This window comes from Nuphar pumila, chromosome 17, assembly GCF_984573655.1.
Source record: "Nuphar pumila chromosome 17, dmNupPumi1.hap1.1, whole genome shotgun sequence".
Classification (NCBI taxonomy): domain Eukaryota; kingdom Viridiplantae; phylum Streptophyta; class Magnoliopsida; order Nymphaeales; family Nymphaeaceae; genus Nuphar; species Nuphar pumila.
In genome coordinates this window covers 50,250,321-50,274,409 of record NC_143265.1, presented here as the reverse complement: position 1 = coordinate 50,274,409, position 24,089 = coordinate 50,250,321, and the positions used below count along the sequence as shown (strand labels likewise).

The following is a 24,089-nucleotide window of genomic DNA, read 5'->3' as shown; positions in this document are numbered from 1 at the left end:
TTGGCAACAGAAAAAATCCATCACAAATTTCTATCGCTAATTAACATTTTTCGTGTAGTGGTTCCAAACCTTGATTTATGATTCACCTCCACAATGCCTGAGGCTTTGTCGAGTCTTGTTGTTGTGGGATCAAACCAATGACACTTGAATAAAGTTACCGTGTTATTTATGCCTAAGTAAGTCAACTTCATTATTTCTTCAATAACACTGTAGTAGTCAAGTTCATTTTTACCGTAACTGCTATCATTGACACACACACCACTATTCATCATTGACTTGTTTACACCATAGTCTTTTGTATAGAATCGATAACCATTTATGATATACTTGTTGTAACATTGCACAACTTTGGTCGAACCATTTTGTAAATCACATATTCCTTGGTTATTAACATCATCATGGTGGACCTACAAGCATAAACAATGACTGTAAACACGACCAATTAAGTAACATATTATTGTTTACACGGAAAGAATGCATGTCATCATCCTTACCAACTCTTTCAATCATGCCCTAAACTTATTTTCATGTTCTTTTTGTACTTCTGAATCAGTGAGATGTGAAAGTTCTCTTCGCAACTCCAGATCAAATTGTCTGCACTTAATAAATAATTATATTACCGAACCATGTACATAGAGAACTTAGTGTAACATATTATATATACTTACTCGATGTAGGGGTCGATCTCTGAGCAATTAAAAAGGATATAAATTTGTGATGCATCTTGCTCTCGATCTTCCAAGAGTCTTGATCGACAACTGCCAAAGGCATTCCCAAGTGGTTTAAATATCAATAGTTTGTTAGCTACCATAACTTGTTTTCCATCATCATTATGAGGTAGGCAAGTATAACGTGTTGGAATATGAGGTTCAAAGTACATAGATGAGAAATTTGAAATCTTTTTTAAAGTGTATGCCTCACAAATTGAACCCTCCACTCTTGCTTTATTCAGAACAATTTTTTTTGAGGTCAAACATGCATCTGTCAACAATATACATCTCTTAATACAATAAATTCTCAATAGCATTAGAGAGAAAAGTATAAATAAAAATATACCTTTCAAATAGGTACATCCACCGATATTGCACAGGACCACCAACCCTAAGTTCATATGACAAATGTATGATCACATGTTCAAGAACAACAAAAAATATTGGCGAAAATATCTTCTCTAGCTGACAAATAGCAGTGATGACATAATCCTCGAGATTCTTTACCTCAGTTACTACAACTTTTGATGCACACAATGTTCTAAAAAATCTACTCAACTCTGTAATACCCCCCATATAGGTTTGTCTAACATATTATAGAATGCTAGGGGAATCAACTGTTACATAATGACATGACAATCATGGCTCTTCAATCCATATAATTGTCCCTCGTCTATCTTTATAGCCTGAGCAATGTTAGAGATATATCCATCTGGAAATCTCAACTGTCTCAACCACTGACATACTTGCTTTACTTGATTTGGTCTAAGCACGTATCTTACCTTTGATTTCAGTACTTTGCCATTGTAGTCTTGGAGTTCCAATTCTGGTCTTTTATATATTAGTTTTAAATCCATACAGACCTTCAGATTATCCTTTATTTTTTCTTTGACATTCATTACCGTATTGAACATATTATCGAACATATTTTTCTTCACATGCATCACATCTAAATTATGTCGTATCAATAAGGTCAGCCAATATGATAGTTTCCAAAATATAGATTTCTTTGTCTAATTATGCTCCTTCCCAAATCCAAGAAAGGGTGTCGGACTACGGGCATCTGTCGGTCCACATGTAAAGTATTGCAATCGTCTTAAAATCTCTATGCTAGACAACCGTTTAGGTGGACCTTCTATTTCAGTTATGCCTGCTCGGAACACATTTCTTTATCATCGAAACAGATGGTCGCTGGGTAGAAATTGGCGATGATAATCAAACCAACACAACTTTCTTCCATACGCCAATCTAAAAGATTTTGTATCCTCCATGCAGTACGGACATGCCAACCTCCCATGTGTGCTCCAACCAGATAACATACCATATGCAGGGAAGTCACTAATTTTCCATCGAACAACAACCTTCATATTGAAGTTTTGTTTGTTGTGGGCATCATATGTGAAAACACTGTCATCCCACAGTATTTTCAGCTCATCAATTAATGGCTTAAAATATATATCAAGATTTTGGCCCGGAGAGGTCGGACCAGGGATCAATAGAAACAAGAAAAAATTTTGATGCTTCATACACAAGCTTGGAGGAAGGTTGTATGGGGTGACAAATACTAGCCAACACGAGTATGGGGTTGATCTACCCCCAAATGGATTGAATTCATTTGTACATAAACCGAACATAACATTTCTCACTTCTATTGTGAATGTCTGATAAGTATGATCAAAGTATTTCCAAGCTTTTGCGTCAACAGGATGCGTGATCTTGTCTTTATCATGTCGAACTTTATTTGCATGTGATCTTATGTGTTTAGTTGTCCTCGAAGAGATATACAATCTGCAATCTAGGGGTGAGAGGAAAGTAGCGGAGTGACTTGTATGACACTTCTTTTGACCTCGTGCTATCATTACCCATTGTCTTTGGCTTGAACCGAGGATGTTCACATGATGAACATGATATGCTATTTTCTTAATCTTTGAAATACAACATGCAGTGATTTGGACAAACATCTATCTTTTGATACTCCATACCTAAAGCATTGGCCATAACCTTCGCACGATAAAATTTTTATGGCAATTTATTATCTTTGGGCAACATACTCTTCACAATAGAACACATATGGTCAAAATATGATTGGCTTAAATTATACTCTGATTTCAAATTCAATAGTTGAAGAACTGCAGACAAGATAGTGTGACTTTCGCAACTATTCCACAGTGGCTCATCAGCATCTCTAAGTAAGACATAAATCTACTATCTGCATCATTTGGTGTTTTTTCCTCTACCCTAGTTAGTACAACACTAGGACCCATAGCAGAACACAGTTTTGGTCCTACGACATCAAATATCAAATCCACATATAGATTATCGTGCACCACATCCACCCGTACGTCAAAAACATTCCAAAATTCTTCACCATGAAGCGTTCAATTCTAATAACCACTCACAAAACCCTTCCTATATAGGTGATGTTTAACATTATGAGGTTCTACAAATCGATTATTTTTACATATCGTACAGGGGCACCTGATCTGACCGATGGAATCCACTATACTGACACTTGTCGTTGCAAATTCAATAAAACTGTCAACACCATCCATATATTCGAGCGACACCTTATTATCAACTATCATACGATACATTCATTCACGGTTTACAGCCATTTTATCCTATGATATTACGGATATTATCTTAACCAGTTAAAAGAGAATCATAATAATGCTATGATGAAAAAAATATCTAATTTAACATGCATTGATGGTAGATGTAATGATTTGATATATATATCACACACACACACACACACACACACACACACATATATATATATATATATATATATATATATATATATATATATATATATATATATATATATGATGTCATTCAATCACAAGAACTATAATGCATGCATTGATAACTTAATATTTTCTTGTGCAAAACCATCACATCATATTTACACTTATCACAAGGATATTTAGAATGATGAAATCACATTCATCAATACAATACATTCATGTGAAACATGTTTTCATGATACAATTTCACATGAAAGGAATAATCAAATTGAAAATAACTTCATACAAGCATGAATACAGACACATCAAACATAACAATATAATCACTCATTCATACCACAATAATGTCAAACATGTACCTACAACAAACACACTCTAATATCCCTCTAACTACTACCATGACTAGCATAGAATTTGAACTTCAAAATAAGAGCACTTCTATTTTCATACATTCAAATCATGCTCAGCATGATCTCCGAACTCCAGCAAAACAGTCCTAGATATCCACAACTAAGTGAGTGTGTGAACAGAAAAGTATTGCATTCAAGAAAATAAATAACTTGTGATGTGTCTGCATCACTTACCACAGGTATTTACCCAATTTGCATGCTTTTGCCTTTGCATTTTTCCTATTTCTTTTTACATAGCATTTTTAGCCGCATGCGATGCTTAGCACTAAGCATCGCGCAATTAGCTCAGCTATGCACCTGCAAAGCATAAATATACAAATGGAAACTCTGTTTCTTCAAATCAAACAGAAAATTGATCCCATAAATCAAAGGAGAACAAGGACTTTGTTTGGAGATGGGAAGGTGGCCAAGCACCTTGTGGCAAAAGCACCACGCATAGCCATGACAATGCTGGGTACCAAAGCCAACCCACTCATGCCCAAAGCATGCACAAGAGGCCTAAAGCTCCCCCCACTGTCCAGCACAACCATCGAACGAGTGAGCAAGCAAGTCGGGGGCACAAGCATGGTGAACACGAGAGAGGGGGAGCGCAGGGAGGGTCTTGCCCTCCCCTGCCGCAATAGGGAGATAGAGAATACTCGCAAGGGCTTTAGCCCCTACCGAACTGCCATGGCTGCCGACCTAATGGAATACTGGCAGGGGCTTCAGCCCCTGCCGAACGGCCATGGCTGTCCAAAAAGATAGACAGGCTGGGCTTTAACCACTGCCAGTCGGCAGGAAAGAAAAAGGAGGACAAGAAGAAGAAGACACGCAAAGGGGAAAGAGGTTACTTGCGAAGGCGACTGGCATTGCGGGTTACTCGATTAGGGTCGCCAATGAGAGCACATGAAGGAAAGAAGAGGATGAAGGAGTAGAAAGCAGTGGTGGTGGCATTGTCACCTGGCGGCGGTGCTCACCGACGACAGCAGGTCGGGAAAGGCGATGAGAGGGAGAGTGCTTGGGGGTTGGCGGCGGTGGCACACAACGGTGAGAGAGATGGAGTGAGGGAAAAAGAAGGAGGTGAAGGAGAGGGCGGCGGGCGGCGGGTGGTGGGCGACGGGCAGCGGACGATGGGCGATGAGCAATGGGATGAAACAAAAAGGGAAAAGAAAGGAGCTCGTATTAGGGTTTTACGTGAAATTTTGTGATAGATTAGCGACATAAAAATTCTATCACAAATATCATCGCAAATTTATGACGGAGTAGGGACGGAAAAATGTTGTCGCTCATTTGTCATGAAGTTGTGATGAAGTTTGAGACAAAAATTTTTCGTCCCAAATTTGCGACGGTGTTTGCGACAGAATTTTTTGGTCACTAATTCTGTAACTAATTCCAAATTTAGGGACAGATAGTTTTCTCTCGCTAATCTGTCACAACTTTACGATGGATTATTTCTGTCACAAATTTTCGTCGCTAAATAACATTTTTCTTGTAGTGTGCGATTTTCTCAATATACAAGTGGTTGGATACATGTAGCCATGTGCAAGAAATTATATTTATACACGTGTGTCATATTAAGGAATCTGAATATGTATTTTATGATGAGTTGAGATTTCATGAAAGACATCTACAACATGATCATTCTAATTACTTGTACATGAAAGTAACAGTGTATTTAAACTCTGAACCATGGTATTTATAGCATGCAGTTGAAGGCTCATGCTCTTATGAGTATAAGATGTGTATGCAACCATGGGCTATGAAAGAAAAAAATTTGTTTATCTGTTCTTTCTGAAATTGTTTTATGTGTTCTTTCTGAAATAAGTTTATGTGTTCTTTTTTGAAATCTGTATTTCTTTTTTATGAAAGAAATATTTTCTTGAGGCTTCATGGTTTGGCCGGCAGACCAGAGCTAGTGAAATGTAGCCTCGTTAGGCCTGTTCGTGACAGGCCTAATTCGAGCCTGCAGGGGGTCCCAACCGAGTGGACTCGGTTGGGAGACAATTTGGGTCAGCTTAAAAAAAAACTAAAAAGACAATTTCGAAAGAAAAAGAGAAAGGTTTTTTTTTTTATTAAAACTTTTTTTTCAAAAAGGGTTGAGTCGGTTGGCAGCCAGCCGAGGGAGTCTCAGCTGACTGTCAGACCCTGGTAGCACCTACACAGGCCCGACCTGGGCCTGTGCATGGTCTGCCAGACCCAGCCGAGTGACCTTGGCTGGGCTGGTTGGCCAGCCTGAGCTGGCAGGGTCCTGCCAGACCCAGTCCAACCAAGAAGCTGGACTGACGTAGGCTTGGCATCCCCCTATCCGGCCCAACTGGGTCTGATCAGACCAGACCTAGCCGACCACGGTCGGTTGGGTCTGATCTGAACCCCAGCCGACTGGGTTGGTTGGATGTTAAGGCCCTTTCAAAAAAAATAATAAATTTATAATGAATGGCATTTATTTATTTTCTAGAAACAAAGTTTTATAAATAAAAAGATATTTTGTTTTAGATAGGCGGGTGGCCTGTTTGGGTTCAGTCGGGTCGGGGCTTAACCCTAGTCGACGGTGTCGGTTAGGCTTAATAGGTCTACAAAGAAATTTTATGTACATTTAACACCTTAGTGTTATTTGAGTCTGGAATTAGATATTTATTATACATGTTAAAATTTTCAGATTTTGTTATGTACCTGTATGTGGATTTTAATACATGTTATGAATAAAAAATTTCACATGTTTTGAATTGATGTGACATGCTTAAGCACTGGGCTATATGAAGTTTGTTTCAAGTGCAGGTACACACATGAAATTTGTGTTGTTTTGCATGTACATAAATGCATGTGTGATCACTTGTCCAAATTGAGATGATTCATTAATGATAGCGTGCTTATGAAATGGTTTCATAAAAGCACATATACTTAAATGGTGAACATGCATATGAATGTTATATTTTATGCACATTGTTAATTGGTTAAATTGATATATATGAATGTGTATTTGAAGGCATGTTAACATCATTGCACATTGCTATGATTTTTGTATATGGTGCATCGATGATCGAATGAATCATCGTAGGCCTGGTGAGCCTTGAGCTTTAATTTTTCTCCTATTTTATTTATTTCAAATGCATCATAAAAAATGAATTAATGTTATTGCACTGTTCTATGTTTTTTCGCGAGCGGTGGTCCCGTGATGGTTCTCGCAGAAAAATATGCAAGTTTGTGTTTTTATTTGCATACTAAATTTGTAAATTAAAGAATTGATTATTAATAAGAAAGTAAACAAAAAAGAATAGTGTAATATATGTTCTGAGATCTCTTATCGTTAGAATGAGAATCTTAGAGTTTCAGATTTAGAGGACCATGAGGATACAAAAACTCTGTGTGCATTATTGATTACCCCTGAACCTGATATTGAGGTTCTTTCTCCTGATCACGGTTTTAGGGAGAATCCGTCAGTTTACCTGAGGGTGGTGTGTAAACACAACTATTATTTTGGTATATCAAGAAAGTGACATTATTGGATGTGGAGGTCCTTAGTATCCCAACATTAGATGTGGAGGTTTAATGTTCTGAAGGTGATTCGGTCGAGGGCTAAGTTTGAAATTCATTTATAAAATACAACTTGTGTGTTAAGTTACCTTGAAAACCCTACTTGATCTTAAGAATTTTACACGTTTGGTGTATCCGCGAGCAACGATAGTAAAAAGAAGAACTTAAATTATGTGCATTCTAATAGAGATATACATATAATAAGAGAACTTAATCAAAGATAATAAAGTATTCATTCATGTGCACAGACATCATGTATTTTTCTGTTATGCATTAAATCATGCATATTTACCTGCTTCTCTACTTGTCCTGTATGATTGAATGCATGATAGTAAATTATTTTGCATGCTGAATGTTTTAAATGCTTATCTAAACCATATTATTATTGCAATAATATTTTTTAAAATTATTGCATGAATTCTTATTTATATTATTTATGCTTATTTGTTTCATCAGAGAGATTCGTACATAATATTTTTTAAATTTTTGACACTTTTACTTTTGTGATTTTCGCAGTCGCATAGGATTAGTGAAATGACTCGTTTTTTAGAAAGCTACGAGTGTTACACGTTTGTTATACAACTTCACAGATGGATAGCGTGACTCTGCTTTTTTTTACTTTTTCTTTACATTTAATTGTCTATGTAATCTGATTTTCTTATACGATTGTCTCGATATCATTATTTCTTAATTAATAAAAATTTGATGATAAATTTAAGATGCCTAATCGTTTGTTTGGTTATCCAATGAAAAGTAAAACTGTAAAAGCTTCGAGTCTCTCAAAAAAAATTCACAAGGATTTTAAAAAAAAAATCTATGTTTTAAAGGGATATGAGCTGGGGTTGTTACAATCATGGCATTCATGCTATCAAAGATGCGGCGTGCATTCATGCTATCAAAGATGCGGCGTGCATTAACTAAGGAGTTCCTGAGGCGTCGTGCCCGCACAAAGATACATAATAATGAGCCAATCTGCCATAATCCAGAGCACCCATATTAGCACAAGCCGAGAGAATGACAACCAACGTGGCTTCGTCCGGCATCACGCCATCTCCCGCATTCTCTGAAACAATACCATGGCTTCATCTGGCGAACCGCGGTGCACGCAGCCGTCAATGATGGTATTCCAAGATATCAATTCTGGTTGGGGCATCTCAACAAACACTCGCCGTGGATCTTCGATGCGCTTACACACAGTGTACACGTGAACAAGAGTGTTCCTAACGAAGGGATGAGCATCCAAACCATGCTTCACACAGGCGGAATGGATCTGCCCGCCCAGTGCAAGCGATGGCAGCTGCCCACATATCTTAAGCAGGAAAGAAAAGGTGAAGTTATCGGGCAATGGAGGCGGCGTCACGGCCGATTCCGAAGCTTCCTGGATAAGAAAGGCTTCCATGGGGTTGTTGGTTCTTCCCAATCCTCTTATCATGGTATTCCAAATAAACCCATCTGGGTTGTCCATCTGATTGAACACCGAGAGGGCATAGTCCATCGCTGCTGCTGCTGCTTCCACACAACAGAAGAGAATGAGCTTGCTCACCACCAACACATTCTGATGGAGCCCCCCCGTCTTCACCACTTGAGCGTGCACCATGTTCACGCCCTTCATGTCGGTGCAGCGCTGGATGAGATGGATCAACCTCTCCTCCAACTGTTTGCTGCCATCATCTTCTCCACTCCTTGGCAGCGTCTTGAACAATGTTGCTAGAGACCCTGCGGGGTTGTGGAGAGCAGAACGAGTGACGAGTGACGATTGACAAGGTATGGGCAATTGTAACCTAACCAAATCGGCCAAGCAGTTGAGCACCCAATTCATACAACGCTTTGCTCTCATTATAATTCCCAACATAAGCTTCAGTTTTGCGTCACTGGTTTTGGAGGTGTACGCGCGCATATCGGAACCGTTTGGCTGAAACCTGAAGGGCTCTGCTGCTATACCTGTACTTAAGGCTGTGTTTGGGAGGAGGTATTTGGAGGGTTTTTAAAGGAGTTGGGGAAAATCAAATTACAAGAATTCAAAGGAATTGGTTTCGAAGAAAAATGTGAATTCTGTTTTTTTTTTAGTTTGAAAGCACTAGGAACTCAATTTAAGGATTCCGGCTTTTACTTCCTCTTCGTTCCTTATCTTCAAGTGTGTAACGTGGGCTAACATCTAAGTATCCAGTTCCAGTGTTCATCTCTAATGACTAAACACTCCTTTGGAACGAAGGGTTCGTGAATCGGGTTGGGGCATTTTGGGTACTTTAAGAATTTGCGCGCATAGGCACACGCCATTTTTGGGGTGTCCCCTTGAGGGGACATGCTGACACAGACACTAACAAGTATGATCTTATTTTATTTATATTTTAATCCTTTTTTTATTTGTTGAATAAAGCATGCATTTTAATTATTAAAATATCAAAAAATAGTTTTTAATTGATTAAAATTAAAAAAAAAAAATCATGTCCTTGTGTCCTATTTTCTTAAAAAGAAATTTGAACTTGTCGAATGAACTCGCATCACATGTCCTCGTGTCCACGTTTCTTTGCGACAACAGTAAGACGCCTCCTATTAACAGAAAATGCATACATCTAGCTAACACCAGTTAGCATGGACCATTTTATGTGATGCAACTCAAAGTTTCCTACGAGACATTCTTGCATATGTTGAGATGAGTCGTGAGATTTGAGGGCCTCACCATTTTATGAGATTTGAGGGCCTCCATTTTATGTGAAATATAAGCGTTATGCTACTCAAAGTTTGGTGGACATGGATATGAATTCTTATTTTTTTCTCAAATTACCCAAAATTTAAACTTTTTTTTCATACTTGCGTCCAGTTTGAGATCCATATTTGGGGGCTAAAATCCATAATTTTTTTATAAAACTTTCATAATTAGATCTAATATCACAATGATTAAAGCTTTTATATATAAAAAATATGAATTCTTATTTTTTTCTCAAATTACCCAAATTTTAAATATTTTTTTTAGTTTTTAGATTTATATTCGAAGTTAAAATACATAATAAACATGTTAAACCACTCATATGGTTGGGCGGATTGAGGTTGGTTCCACCAGGTAAGGACTGTCGAAACTCAGATCAGCCACACGTTCAATTGATCGAACCTTAGGCAACAACCTAAGCTCCAATGTGAGTGCATACGACCTACTAGAGGTTTTTTCACTTAAGAAAAGAAGTGAGAGGGATGAGCCCTAGAGAGAGATAGAGAGAAGAGAGGGACCGAGATTTGGAGAGAGGGAGACACCCCTTAGAGAGAGAGAGAGAGAGAGAGAGAGAGAGTTTTAGATTTTTATCAACATACTTCTAAGCTAAAAACAAGGCATATATAGGCCTAGAGGGCCTCATAAACCCTTTATGTAAATTACCAAAATAATTTAAATGATCTATTAATTCTAGTTAAACCTTTATAGACATAGGCTAAATCTAGATAAGCCTTCTTTGACTTGTCTATTTCTAAAACTCTATCTTCCATAAATAGACCAATACCTTTGTCATCTCTCTTTCTATTATTAGGGCCATATTAACCCAACTTGTATGACCTTCTATTGAACTCCAAAAATAGGTTAAACATCCCTTGAGTGGGCCCCACCAATCTCTAAGGGTCCAAAATTATGGGAGGGTGCCCCATATGTGGGCCCCAGCTGCCCAATCAAATGGATCCTTGGATTTGAATCAACACGACCCATATCGGATAATAAGGGTATTGTCTTTAAACAATAAAATGATATCATTAGTATATTCATATCCAAATAAACCTCATATGACATTTATTTATCAATCAATATACATGCGGATCAAAATTTTCATAATGAATAAACATGTTTATCTAATTCACAAATATAGATACAAAATGATACTTGAATCTAAAAAAATTGAATATGGGTCAAGATCCAATAAATAAATAAAAATGGGTCTGAACAAAAAATGGTTTAGTAAGGGTCTAAACCATTGCCAAAAAAGTAAAATTTAACAGCATATGCATATAACACTTTTAGGAATACTAATAACAATAGAATCTAGAGAAATGCAAGAGGATTTGTAATACCCATAATTTTTCAGTAATTATTTTAACAAGTAAATATAATTTTTATGTCTAATTTAAGGATTTTTATTCATTCAAGTATGCATTGGAATTAGAATTAATTGAGTTATTAATCCGAGAGGTTAATCTCACTTGAATTAGGATTTTAACTAGAGTTATTTTGAGATTCAAATTTAACTTGGGGTTAAATTCATGCAAATTAGAATTTAAATGAAATTTGGATTTTGATTTAATTACAAATGAATTTGGATTTAGTAGGTGGAGTTAGATCCAAATTAGTTTTAAAACTAATTGGATTTGGATTTGGTATGAAATCCAAGATTTAAAATAGATTTAAAATAGATCTAAAATCAAAATTAGAAATTAGAGAATTTATTAAATTAAATAAAACCTAATTAATTAAGTAAGTTAATCCAAGAGGGTGGTATGCCCCTCTAGGTGGTCCCATAATCCCTTGGCTGGATACTACTTTCTAAAAACTTCAATTCCTTTGAAATCTCATGAAAAAAAGAAAATAATTTTTTTTCAAAACTTACCAAAAACAAGAGTCAAGGCTTTGGTAAGAAAGCCTGGAATCTAAAATTGGACTTATGTAGCAAGTAAGGGAAGTAAGGAGACCCCATGGGAAGTCCCTACCTACTTGGAACTTATATATATATATATATATATATATATATATATATATATATATATATATATATATATATATATATATATATATATATAACATAGAAAGAATGAAAGTCGAGGAAGAAAAAAAAAGTAAAATAGAAACTTTTGAAAACAAAAAGGAACTTGTGTTAGATTTTTTTTTTTGAGTTGGAAAAAATCCAGGAAAGGGGAGACAACCCACCCTCTTTCCATTATGAATAAAGGAAGAAAATAAAGGGTTTTAGAAACAATTTCCAGCCTTCAAATAGGGGACCCAAAGGGGGGTGCCCCCCACTTCTTTTTTTTCTTCTCCAATTGGGAAAACTTCCCCCCTTGGAATTCTCTTTTTTTTTATCTTCTTTCTCTTGTGTGGAGGGTTGTCCAACAACCATTGGTGGTTTTACCTTGAAGCTGGTTGTGTTTTGGAGGTATTGTTTTTGTATTTTGAGACAAAAAGCGAAGGGTTTTGCCAGTTCAGAACTACTTGCAAGGTAGGTGCATCAAACACATAGGCATGGATCGATCTAAACACATGAAATATACATAGGGGTTATACCAAGATCTGAGCTAAGGGTGGATCAAACCTTGGAACAACCAAAATGGATTTGGTTTTGGTTTCTAAAATCAATTTTTGCGAAACCATGTCACCATAGTTGATTTTTGAAAACCAATTTTATAAAACCCAAGATTGTTTTTAGCAATTAAAATGAATAAATGTTGAACTTTATCTGGATCGATGACATGAGTGCAATTTCTTGGTTTTCTTGAAATTCTTGATTTTGAATTATTATGAAATTAAGTCTCAAGTTATGAAGAACATTGCAAGAATAATTATAAAATTTAAAATATGTGGACAAACAAAAAAGTAAATGATTTGTATATTTTTAGATTACGGATATTGGATTTGGATCTAACCCAATTAAGTTAGATATAATCCATAATATTCAGATCTAAGTAGGGATGGATTAGATTGGATATAATTGAGGATAGTTGGATCTAATCTTATCAGATTGGACCCAAAGGGCCGGACACTCTGAATAATGACATTATTGTTTCGATAAAATTATGGTCGATTGGTGGCTCACCTATTAAATCAGAGCTTATCTTAACGTTCTTTATTTTGAGTGCATCGAAATTGACTATCAAAATGTCTAAATTGGTGTTGATTTGATCATTTTATCATCGCCTAAAGTTTATGCCTAATTGTAGGTCAAAATCAATGTTTTTTGACATCAACTAAATTTTCTTACTGATCCGTGTATGTACAATTAAATCTAAGACCACCATGGCGATCTATGTTTTGAGAGCTATCAAAACAACTATTTAAATGTTGAATTCTTTTGAGTCTTTGGGTCTATAGGCCTCCTAGAGGGTTACCCTATTATTGAAGCCTAAGTCAGGGTAAAAAGTTCTCGCTTTTCTTCTCTAGCTTAATTAATTTTAAAATCTTATAAATTATGACCCATAATTTACTTTTTTATTTTATTATTAAAGAAAATTAATAGATATTAACCTCTTATATTAGAGATGGGACTCTTGTTTAAGCTCATCTATAAATAGAGGTCTTTATGAGGAGAATTAACAAGGTTAGTTCTCCATCATTCTCCTATTTTCATTAGAGTTCTCTAATCTCTCTCTCTCTCTCTTTCATCTTCTTCCTTCTTTTTGGAGCTTTTTCAGCAACCATTAAACCTATGAAACTTTTGGTGGTGGTGGTGTAGAGATCAGAGTACCTGGTTTCCTTTCGGTTTAGAGGATCTATCACTTTTTCAGGTAAGATTTATATAATAGATATTTTTTACGTACATTAGGCATGCATATATGAGTTATATTTATTTCGGGCAGCATATTTACATGTCTGAATCTGTTATACATGTTTTATTTTATAACGAAATCACTATTTGGGTTTGAAGAAGGCAAATCATGAGTTTTTCATAAAAATGATTTTGAAAAACATGCCTAAATAGGGTTTCTTTGTTGGTTCCTATTAGATTCAGTCGTAATTTGATTATTATTGGTGATATTCATAAGTTAAACCCATATTATATCTGATTAAATTTAAAATATTGAGTTTTTAAAGGTTTTATGGATTCAAGAAGATTTTTCACAAAAATATTTTCTGAGAAATCTAAGTTTGTGATGACTGATATGTTATTCCCGACCAGTTTTGAAAATAAATCTATATTTTTTTAAATATCAGTTCAAAAAATCTAAATAAAAATACTTGATTAATATGTGCATCTTGCTCTTTATTTTAGAATCTTACCTGATTTGGATTTGTATTGAGGGAGAACCATTCATTCTAATAGAGCTCCAATTTTTTGCTCTGGTTACAGGACTATTTTGACCTATCTCTAAGAAAGGTAAAAACACCCAAGTAAAATGACTCTAAATATTTTATAAAAATATTGGGTGAAGATTATCATATAATAACAAACTGTGTAAAAAGAGTTTTGCCAAAAATGTTTTCTATAAATTCTAAGAAAATCTTTAATTTGATAAAAATCTTGCAGTTTACAGATTCTAGATCAAAACTTTGTTAGAAAAGGGTTCCATAAAAGATTTTTAATTATTTTTATATTTATTATTTTTGAGATCGGTTTATTGGGTTGTATTCTTGACAGGTACAAGCAGACACAATAAAAATATGGTGATTTTATATGTGATATGTTATTTATGATAGATTTTATAAAAATGGGTCATCAAAAATTTAAATTTCCGTGACGACTTATGCTTGTAGTTAATTAGTAAACTTATTTGGGTCTTATGGTTTTAATGTTTTTTTATGATATATACTTCATATTATCAGTGTTAATAGACTCTAGTAAATCATAAACAAAGGGCTAAATGTTTAGAAAGATGTAAAGTGATGCAAGTTGTAATTAAAAGATACTACCAAATCTTGATTGTCTTGTAAATAAACTGTTTTGATTGATTCCAAAAGAGAGTACCTTTATTTATATAATTATGTTTAGCATGTTTAGCTTGTTTAATATCTGAATTAATTCTTGACTTAATAAAGATTTAATGATTTATGTTTGAGAGAATCAAAACCTCGATTTTACATAAATCTATTTAGGGTTTTGAGCTCTTTCTTGACTTTTGATTCTTCCAAAAGCATATGTTGTTGAGATATGATTTTTCTAAATTATGTACAACATGAATTGAATTAAGTTAAGCATATTTTTATCGTTCAACCATGTCGACAATTGGACATAATTAAAAATATACAAGTCTTTTCGATTTGGGCTTATGCGGATCTAGCTCGGGAAAATCGACTTATGTGTTTTTGGTTATGGGTTAGTTGTAGTGGATTCATTGATTCAATTTGATATCATGAATATTTTAATTAAGTCTGATATGATTTGAGTACTGAAAAATCAAAAGATTAATTGAAGTCATGTCAATTTGCTTGGTGAGGGTTTATAAGAGCTCTTATCGAGAAAGTCGGGTTTATAGCTTTAATTATGTTTTGATGTTTTCTCTAAACTTTTCATAAATTTAATTTTGAATTATATCAGATACGATATAAATATTTATGATAGAGATAATGGTAAGTTAGATTGCAATTGGTAAGTTATGGTTGTGGTGAGAGGATGCCCTATTTCTAAGAAAAAGGCTCCTACACATGTTTTTGTTGTACGATTTTAGGGTACTCTAGCCACAAGACCTAAATAATTTGACAGTAATGTTAAAACTGTGGTTCTCAGATTGATTCATATTTGTGATATTGATACATGCTTATTTCTGAATAATGAAATTATGTGATACTGCATGGGTAAATTATTGAATAACATGTTGACATGATTTTTTGCTTATGAAAATACATGTTATGCTTTGAGATGCAGTATTTGTGAAATGCATACAGGATGATATAAATCCTACAAGGTTGCATGAGCACTTTAAGTGCTCAATAAAATAATAATTTATGGTTTCAAAGAGGAAGCAATGAGATGGCAATGCATTAGTTTAAATGGTAGATGCATTTACCTCTGACCTAATTAATAAAGATAACCCTGTGATATATTTTTGGGTATGCCTTTACCAATGTATATTGAACTAGAATGATTGTTGGTCTACCTTAGAGAGGGTAGGTGGTATAAAACTCTTTGGGCCCTATTTTTTCTTATTATGCTGCAAGGGGCAATGCCTCGACGGCCCCCCAACCTAGAAAATTTAAGGGGACTAGGACTGTCTCTTATATCCTAGCGAGCATGTTCTTAGTACTTCTATAGAAATGAGTGATCATGATCATCGTTGTGGCACGAAGCCACGCACACGAGTAGATTCTCTTTGAGCATGCTGCTACCTCTCACGGCTTGACTTTGATCTTGAGAAAGATGACTCATTCAGCTACTCGAAAAATTAAAATACCAGGCATAATAAACACCCGAGTAGTCTAGTTTATTTCGTGTTGGTCCTACGCATACCCGATAGACATTTGGTAATCAAATGGAACATAAATTACTTGCTTACTTTACTTTACTATACTTTTATTAGGTTCATATAATTTTGTGGATTCATGCATATTATTGAATACCTTGATTTCAATTTGAATGCAGTTATGTGTGTTTGAGATTGTTGTATCATGCTTGTGTATATTTTTAGAATCATGAATATATGAACTTCCTGTAAAATCGTTTATCTACCAATTAAATGTTGAATGTAGTTCTTTGGTGATCGATTCATATGATGCAAACTTTATGTATTGTATCTTGCATTATATAGCTGTGTAAATTTTACTGAGACTCTTGAAAGTCTCATACTTTCAAAATAAAATATTTTTCAGAAAATATGTGATATGTAGAGCGAGTGCATGATGCTAGAGGAGGCTATGAGAGCTTATGTTTTTAAGATCCCAGGGGCTACTTGTCTTATTTTAATTTGATATTCATTGACTATTTAATTTTCTACTTTTAAACAATTGCTTGAATGGTTTAATATTTAAATGAGACTATCTCATATTTCAATTAATTTCTCTTATGGGTGATTGAATGATAATGTTTTAAAATGTAATGTGTCTGGGAGATTTAACAAAAATTTAGTTTATTAAATTGATTTTAAAATCAATATTTTTTGTTATATTTGCTTACATAATTAATAAGTTAAGGATTTTGTCATTTGGATGCTTTATTCTTAAACTTTGTTCTAAGGAGCTATTAAACGATGATGTATGCACAACGGTGAACTTAGATTTATAACTTCTTCTATGTAATGGTTCAATCGGATTTGTTAATGGTGGTTCTGGATCTGGTACTCATGCTTGTGCTGAGGTGGGCCGTTTAGTAGTTGGTATAGTTGGAATATGTCTGTTAGTGAGACTGTTGCATCATTACATTATAGAAAAGAAAAATATAATTAACAATATGTATAAGTTTGGTTTTTTTTTTAATATTTTTGGGTTAAAATTTGTCGGGCCGTTATAGGTTTGACAAAAAACAAGATTTGAAGCCTTAAAGCAAACATCAATTTTGAAGTAGATTAGATCTATGATTGAGTGTTGGATCTCAATTATTTTTAGCATATTTAATGTATAAATGATGTGTTATGTGTTACGAGCATGATTCTTAAGTTCGGAAATTTATTTGGGCTTAAATTTTGGTTTAAATCAAGTATATTATTTTATAAAGGGATTTAGGCAAAATCAGGTTAGGGTTTTTTATTATATGCTAAAAATAAGTTAGTATCAACAAGTTAATTAGTTAGTTTCATGTTAGTGTTATTAATTAGCATGTTAGTATATATGCAAAACCATGATTTGATGTCTTGATTGGTTTTCATGTGATTAATGGATAGATGCATATCTATTTGGATAGATCCATAATTGAAACATGATTTAGGAATGATGCATGTTGATGTTATAATTGTTGCTAGCATAAAAAACCTTAAATAATTACCAAAATATACTATAGATATGTTTAGATTATCTGCAAATATAGTTGATCATGTTTTGATATCATCCTTGATCTTGATTATTGCATGTATCATGAGTTTTTCAAATCACTGTTATGTTGTTCTCATTTTTAATCTAATCAGTTTTGTAAAAAAAATATTTCTCTCAAAATATTAATCGACAAAATAAAAATAAAAATACTATGATATTCTACACATCTAGGGCTTGATTTTATAATCTTATTTAGTCTCGTTTGAGTCATTATTGAGAGTGAAACGACTCTTACAACAAAGTATACATTTTTTGTCCTGGTTGTAGTACTATTTTGACCTATCATTTTAAAAATTATAGAAACCCATTCAAAATGACTTAAAACAAATTGTGAAAAATTTGAGTGGAAGACAATACACAGAAAAATACTCTGCAAAAAAGATTTTATCAAAATAGTTCACAATAAATCCTATGAAATTTCTCAAGTTGAAAAAAAGCTTTGCAGGTTAGAAAATATGTCCTATAATTTTTTTGGACAGATGTCTGTTACAGAATTTTCATGGATTTATGGAGAATGATTTTGGTATTAAAATTTTGGTGGTTTGTTTCTGACATGTTAGGGCAACTCCAGTTAAATTTTGGATGCAAAAACTATTTTCTGTGATTTTTAATAATTTTTTCAAAATCATCTAAATTGGGATTCAAATTTCTCAAATAACATGTGTTAATGCCTAATTGTTTTTCTATATTACTAAGCATGATGAGTGATAGTTAAGACATGATTTATGATATTTTGTGCATGTTAATTGAATATTCTTCATGTTGAATCATGTATGTTAAGAAGTCATATGACATGTATGAGAATGTGCTTTATGCATCATGAGGCATGATCCTGAGAAAGAATTTAATGCACATGTGATTTCGTTGAATGAGCATAGTTATGGATGAAATTATGCATGCAACCTTTATGTAAACATGTAAGAATGTAATTCGGTATATGCATGAGGACAATAAATATGTGGCATGGGTATGAACATGGCTCATGAGTTAGCCTAGGTTCGATGAAACCCCATGTGTGTTTGTTGAGCACCAAGAAAAGAAAAGACTTAAAAAGATATGCACATAATCACATAATTGCCTCAAGGAGGCTATACTCAAAGTTACCCAGAGATGGGGTTTGTACTGCGAGCAATTTGAATGGGTTAAGAAACAACATTGTATTATAAAAGCATCCCCGAGTGGAGCTTGGGCTAGTGAGCCTATATGCTAAGAGAACTTAAAATTAATTTATAAGCTTAATTTTAAATAAAACCTAATGACCTATTCAAACCCAGGACCACTTTTGAGAGGGTGGTGGTATACTCGATCGATAGTTTGTTGCTTTGGAGAGTTAGTCATCTCTGTTGGCCTCCAGTCATCGGTCGTATGAGGTTGTACTACCGTGTGACCTAGGTGGTATGTCCCAAATTTCTGTAAAGTATGAATTAATTCCGTATAAATCACTAAGTTCTTTCAGTCATGAACTGCTTCAATAAAAAACTCTAAAAGAAAGTTTGTAGATTCTTCTAATCAATGAGACTAATAATTTATATGGTATAACACACACCTCATTGGATTGGTTGAATTAGAGTTAAGAATCTCGAGTATGTACCCTTCATAACGAGAAAGGAGAAACAAAATATTAAGTACTGAATCACTAGCATTACTATAGTTTGTGCATGATTGTAGGGTTTATCATGAATTGTATGTTTACTTTTAAAGTTATGCCTAGTAGGATAACTGACATGAATATTGACTGTAAGCATGCTTGGTTGTAAATATAAGCATTGGACTTATATTGTTATGTTGTGTTACATGCTTTAGTTGATTGTCTGAAGATGTACTAATGCTTATCTTTTGTATTTGAGTTATATTCATGTTTATATCGTTTGATGTATCCTATTTGGGTTGTGAATTAATGCCCCTTACTTTAACATTTTTCAGATAATGTATGAACTGGTGTGATGGTAGGTTGCTCGACGGCGTCAGACAAATCACCATTGTTCTCTTTTTCGGGGGATCCAACTTCATTTTGGATATTTTTATATTAAGTTAGATTTTTGTTGAGACATGTAAGCTCTGAATTTATTTGAGTATTGGTTTGAATTAATTTTTTTAATTAAGTTCTTTAAATCCAGTTGTGTGTGTGTGTTGATGTTAGGGTCGGACCTGTAAAGAGGCCAACGAGGCTTGGGCCTTAGGGCTCAAAAAAGTTTTAGGGGCCCATTTTTAAGGCCCGAGCTCCCCATTTGTTTAGAAAAGGTTCGGGTAAAGGACTGGACCCAGATCCTTTACCTAACCCGGATCCGATTAAACATTAAAAACCCATGCGCCCCCTCGTCTTCTTCAATCTAAAACCCCTGCGCCCTCTCGTCTTCTTCAAGAAAAATTCAGTATATTTGAAATTTCAGAAATGTGGGCCCATATTTAAAATTAGGGGCAAAAAAGTTGGGCCTATTTCAGCGCGGTGTAGCTAGAGGATACAATGGAAGCCAAGCTCTCGACCCAAGCATCTCTCCCAAAAGGAAGCTATCATTGGTGATCTCCTCTATCTTATCCTCCAACCATCTCCTACTCTCTCTCTCTAGAGCGGCCATAGCGTTGAAGCGGTGTCTCCCCTCTCAACTGTCTTTCACAAAGATGGTGCTTCCCTGCAATAGCTCTCGATTGGGAAGATTTGTGATGATAGTCATTGTGCCTCCCAAATCCAAGTGAGTTTGCATGTTTTTTTGTCTCTTGAATGTTGTGTGAGTTTTTTCATTTTTTCTCTCCTTTGGAAGGGGTGATGGAAATCATGTGAATTTGTACTAGATGTGTTTGTTTCCACATGAATCCATTTGAGGGTTTTGGTTTGGGATTCATTTTTTTACTGCCCAAAAGAAGGTCGATGCATTTTCTAGGGAATTTTGTGGTGGGGTGTGATGAAAGTTGTGATTGTGTGAAGTGTTTTGTTTTTTGGTGCTACTTCATGAGATTGGTTTCTTGGATTTCTGATTTCTTTTTGACGCCTGCATTTTCAATTTGGGTTCCTCATTTGCTTTCCAGAATTTGAGATGCACCTTATGAAATCTCCCAAGAAATTGAAATTTGATACTTTTGTATGTTAAATGCGCATTAATTTTTAGGTCGTTAATTATAGGTATTTTTGTTAAATTCTGATTTCTAATTTGTGATTTGTTAATTACAGGTATTTGTGATTTGTGATTTATTAATTATAAGCAACAAATAATGCCTCCTAAGCATAAATATGGTGCTCAAAAGAGAAAAAGAAGAGAAAAGGAAGCAATATTAATTCAAAGTCAAACTGGAGCTATCAACAAATATTTTAATAGAACTGTGAAACCAAATGAGGAAGCCCATGAAACCGTGGATCTAAATGAAAATGAGGAAGCCCATGAATTCATGGATCTGAATGAAAATGAGGAAGTCTATGAAACTATGCATTTGAATGAAAATGAGGAAGTGAATGAAATTATGGACTTGAATGAAAATGAGGAAGTGAATGACATCTTGTTTCAAGAAACTAAAGATGGAACTCGAACTGAAGAGATTAAAGAAACGGAAGATTCAACTACAAATTTAGAGGATTGTGCAAATTGGAATAACATCAATATGAAACTTTAAGATTTTTTAGTAGAAATGGATCCAAAGAAAGTGGATGACATCTTATTTCTTAAAGATAGAAACAATAGGCATTTTGATTCATCACATTATACACGTGTACTGACAAATGGGCAGACATCTGATAGAAGATGGGAAATATATTCTATCTCTTTAGATAAAATATTTTGCTTCTGTTGCAAGTTGTTCAAAACAACACAAATGATAAGCAGAATGAGGCAATTGGGCAATCATGGATACAACGATTGACATAATATGCATAGAAGTCTTAGAAATCATAAAGCTAGTAGAGATCATATGGAATGCATGTTTTCTTGGATTGATTTAGAAAAGAGACTCAAAACAAACCAAACAATTGATCAGAGTGTGCAAGTTCAAATCAACAAAGAGAGGCAGCATTGGAGGCAAGTTTTGACAAGAATAATCTCCATTGTGAAAAGACTTGCCAAAAACACTTTAGCATTTCGAGGAGATAATGAGAAACTCTATGGTGAGAACAATGGCCTATTTTTGCAAATAATAGAAATGGTTGCTGAATTTGATCCAGTAATGGAGGAGCATGTTCGGCGTGCTCAAGCACGAGAAATTCAGTATACATACCTTGGACCCAAATTTCAAAATGAGTTAATTTTGACATTAGCCAACGAAGTGAGAAGTGCAATCATTGCGAAAGTTAAACATGCAAAATATTTTTTAGTAATTCTTGATTGTACTCCTGACGCGAGTCATGAAGAACAAATGTCTCTAGTACTACGATGTGTTGATGATTCGATAGACACACCAAAAATAGAAGAATATGGGATTGAATTTTTGAAGGTGGATGATACATCAAGACTTGGATTGTCAACTGAATTGAAAAATGTGCTAACTACACTTGGGCTTGATATTGATGATATAAGAGGGCAAGAGAATGACAACGATGCTAACATGAGTGGAAGACACAAAGGTGTCCAAAAAAGAATACTTGAAATGAATCCTAGAGCTTTCTATACTCCATGTGGTTGTCATAGTCTTAATTTGACAATTATGGATATGGTGGAATGTTGTCCTAAAGCTAAATCATTCTTTGGAGTAGTGCAACGCATCTACACATTGTTTTCTTCTTCTCCAAAGAGATGGAATTTTTTTAAAGATATGGTACCCGGTCTGACTCTAAAGCCATTATCACAAACACGGTGGGAAAGTCATGTTGAGAGTGTAAAAGCTATAAAAGATCAAACTACACAAATAAGAGATGATTTGCTTGAATTGGTTGAAAAAAGTGAAGATTCCAAAACAAAGAGTGAGGTCGAGACCTTAGCAATTTTTGATTTGGAGAATTTTGAGTTCTTACTTGGAATGATGATTTGGTACAAATTGTTATATGCAATTAATAATGTCGGTAAGTTTCTTCAGTCTAAAAGTATGGATATTGGCATTGCAGTCAACCTCTTACAAGGACTTATTGTATTTCTTGATGAATATATAAAATGTGGATTTTCTAGTGCCATGGATGAAGCTAAGAAACTAGCAAGTGACATGGGGTTTGAACCTAAATTTCAAGAAAAATGCATAACCTGAAGAAAGAAACAGTTTGATGAAAGTGGCGATGTAACACTATCAAGTGAAGAATCTTTTAGAGTAGAATATTTTATGTTTATAATTAATCAAGCTCGATCTTCCCTTCAACTCCGGTTTGAACAATTTAAACAATATGAAGAGACTTTTGGATTTTTGTTAAACTTAGAGAAGTTGAAGACTGAAGCCGATCCCTTAAATAGCTTAAAGAAGTATTGTGAGAAGCTTGAGAAATTTTTAAGTCATGATGGACATTCAGATATTGATGGTTATGATTTATCTACAGAGTTGATGACCCTGAGGTGTTATTTAACCACTGAAAGAACGACAATTGATGTACTGCGTTATTTGGCAAAAATGAATGGTTTATTCCCAAATGCTTATATTGCTTATAAAATTTTGCTAACAATATCAGTTACCGTTGCATTAGCAGAAAGAAGTTTATCAAAATTGAAGTTAATCAAGAATTATCTTGGACCAACTATGTCTCAGGACATATTGAATGGATTGACTATGTTGTCAATTGAGAAAGAAATGGTTGAACAACTTGATTATACTGATTTGATAAATATTTTTGCATCTAAAACAGCTAGACGAGTAGTGTTTAAGTAGTTTATATAAATATTTTAGACATTGTTATTTGATATAATATAAATATTTAGAATATCATATTTGTTTAGTAAAAATATAAATCTTATCGTTATTTGAATGATGATACTATCAGGTTGTGTCTTATTCTCTTGACTTTCTTGTTTCACTGTAATTTCTTATTTCTAATTTATGTTAGTAGTTAATTTTTGTTAGTTAATTACTATTAATTATTGTTAGTTAATTGATGTTATTGCTAGTTAAATCTAAAAATAATATAAATATTTGTATTAGTTAATCTTTGTTAATTAATGTTGAACAA

At 34.2% G+C, this 24,089-nt stretch overlaps 1 protein-coding gene across 1 annotated transcript; it reads right to left on the bottom strand.

The window, feature by feature from the left end:
* Positions 1–8,422: 8,422 nt before the first annotated feature.
* Positions 8,423–9,277, bottom strand: LOC149811937 (pentatricopeptide repeat-containing protein At2g02980, chloroplastic-like). Its single transcript, XM_089992949.1, has one exon. It carries the CDS (start codon positions 9,275–9,277, stop codon positions 8,423–8,425), a length of 855 nt encoding a protein of 284 aa, XP_089849075.1.
* Positions 9,278–24,089: the final 14,812 nt, after the last annotated feature.